General features: G+C 37.1%; 1 protein-coding gene across 1 annotated transcript in view; it reads left to right on the top strand.

Annotated features, from left to right (window-relative positions):
• The first annotated feature begins 717 nt into the window (after positions 1-717).
• The window catches only part of SARC_01107 (hypothetical protein), an 8563-nt gene continuing 7521 nt past the window's right edge, over positions 718-1759 (top strand). Inside the window, exon 1 of the mRNA XM_014305201.1 lies at positions 718-1091. Within this exon, the coding sequence (XP_014160676.1) occupies positions 723-1091 (369 nt within the window). The 5' untranslated portion in view covers positions 718-722. The remainder of the gene's footprint in view (positions 1092-1759) is intronic.

Below are 1759 nucleotides of genomic sequence, written 5' to 3'. Positions count from 1 at the left end.
GAAGTTCACCACCGAGTTAGTTTGATATGTAGATTGATCATAGAGTACAAATCTATAATGAAATAAATGTAAACTTTCAGGAATAGAATTTAGGCAAACGGGGGTTTTAGTCATAAAATTTAGTCATAAGGTAGTTAGTCATAATTTTATGTCGTAAGGGACTTTCGTCATAAAATTTAGGCATAAGGGGTTATAGTCATAATTTTAGTCAAAAGGTTGTTTGTCATAATTTTTAGTCATAAGATTGTTAGGCTTAGTAATGGTAGTCCTCAGGCCTGAGGCCCTGAGGGCAGAGGGCAGAGGGCAGAGGGCAGAGGGCAGAGGGCAGAGGGCAGAAGGCAGGGGCAGAGGGGCTCACACTCTCAAGACTCTCAGCCTCAACCCTCACAGTCACAGGCTCACATGATTATGTGTGATTGTGTGAGTCACGGCCTCAGCCGGGCTCAGCGACTAATAGCCCTCACGAGTCACGGCTCACGGCTCACGGCGGCTCACGCCCGAGCCGGCCCTCTTACTATTAGTCTTTTCCTATCTGTCTAGATTTAGCTTGTCAGATTGTCCGATTGTCAGATAACCCTGTAATAGGACATGGGGCTCGTCCGCTTCTTGTCACGACGATGTACATTTTCATTGGATACAATACGATTGTGACGCCTGGGGTTGTCGTGTTGAAGTACTATATCGCCGTATGACATCGGATGAAGTCCGTGCGGAAATCGACTATGTACATACAGCCTAGGGAGAATATACCTCGATATATAATATATTACACGAGTCGAACATCCAAGGAAACAGCACACTACCATCACATCTGTACTAGCGATAGAAACAATATGACAGCCACCTCTAGTTCTAGTAAGAGAACCTCGTCTCGAGGATTTGATGTGGAGAAATTCAGACATGAAGGCCACGCAATGGTGGACTATATTGCAGACTACTTAGACGCACTGAACACAAAGACTCCGAATAAGACATTCAAAGAAGTGCTGCGTGTCAGACCCGATGTTGAGCCCGGATTTCTAGATTTGGATGTGGATATGATGGAGAACGGCGGCGAATTCGCTGACGCACTCACTGAATTCCACACTAAGGTAGATCATTTTTATTTCAACAACACCAATTCATGGATATATTAATGTTATTTGTCGTTATTAGATCAGGACTGCGGTGGACATATTATTTATTTTTATACCGGGTCATAATCTATGACAGTATAGCAGTGATAACAGAGTGCGGTGCCGGTCTTCGATACGTTCAATGCATATGAGAATGTGTAGCGTTCCTTCTTGGTATCAAATCTTCTCCGGTGCAGTATATAAACAAACCATCTTTTACAAATGTATAAATAAAGATATGTACATCCTTCATATATATATATATATATTTATATTCGTATGAATATATAAATCTATATATATATATATATATATAATATATATATATGTATATATATATATACATAGGAATACGAATATATATATATATATATATATGTATAGGTATGTACGTATATACATCTACATATATATATATAAATGTACAATTATATATTTACAATATATATATATATACGTGTGTGTGTGTATATATATGTGTCAGTATGTGTGTACTTACAAATTCATATATATATATATTTATATATATATATGTATGTATATATGTATATATACATAGTTATGTGTGTATTCATGTCTATACGTATATATATATATATGTATATATATATATATATATGTGCGTGTATGTGTCTACTTATATA

Source organism: Sphaeroforma arctica (assembly GCF_001186125.1).
Source record: "Sphaeroforma arctica JP610 unplaced genomic scaffold supercont1.41, whole genome shotgun sequence".
In the NCBI taxonomy this organism is placed as follows: Eukaryota; class Ichthyosporea; order Ichthyophonida; genus Sphaeroforma; species Sphaeroforma arctica.
This window is presented reverse-complemented; position numbering and strand designations above follow the sequence as displayed.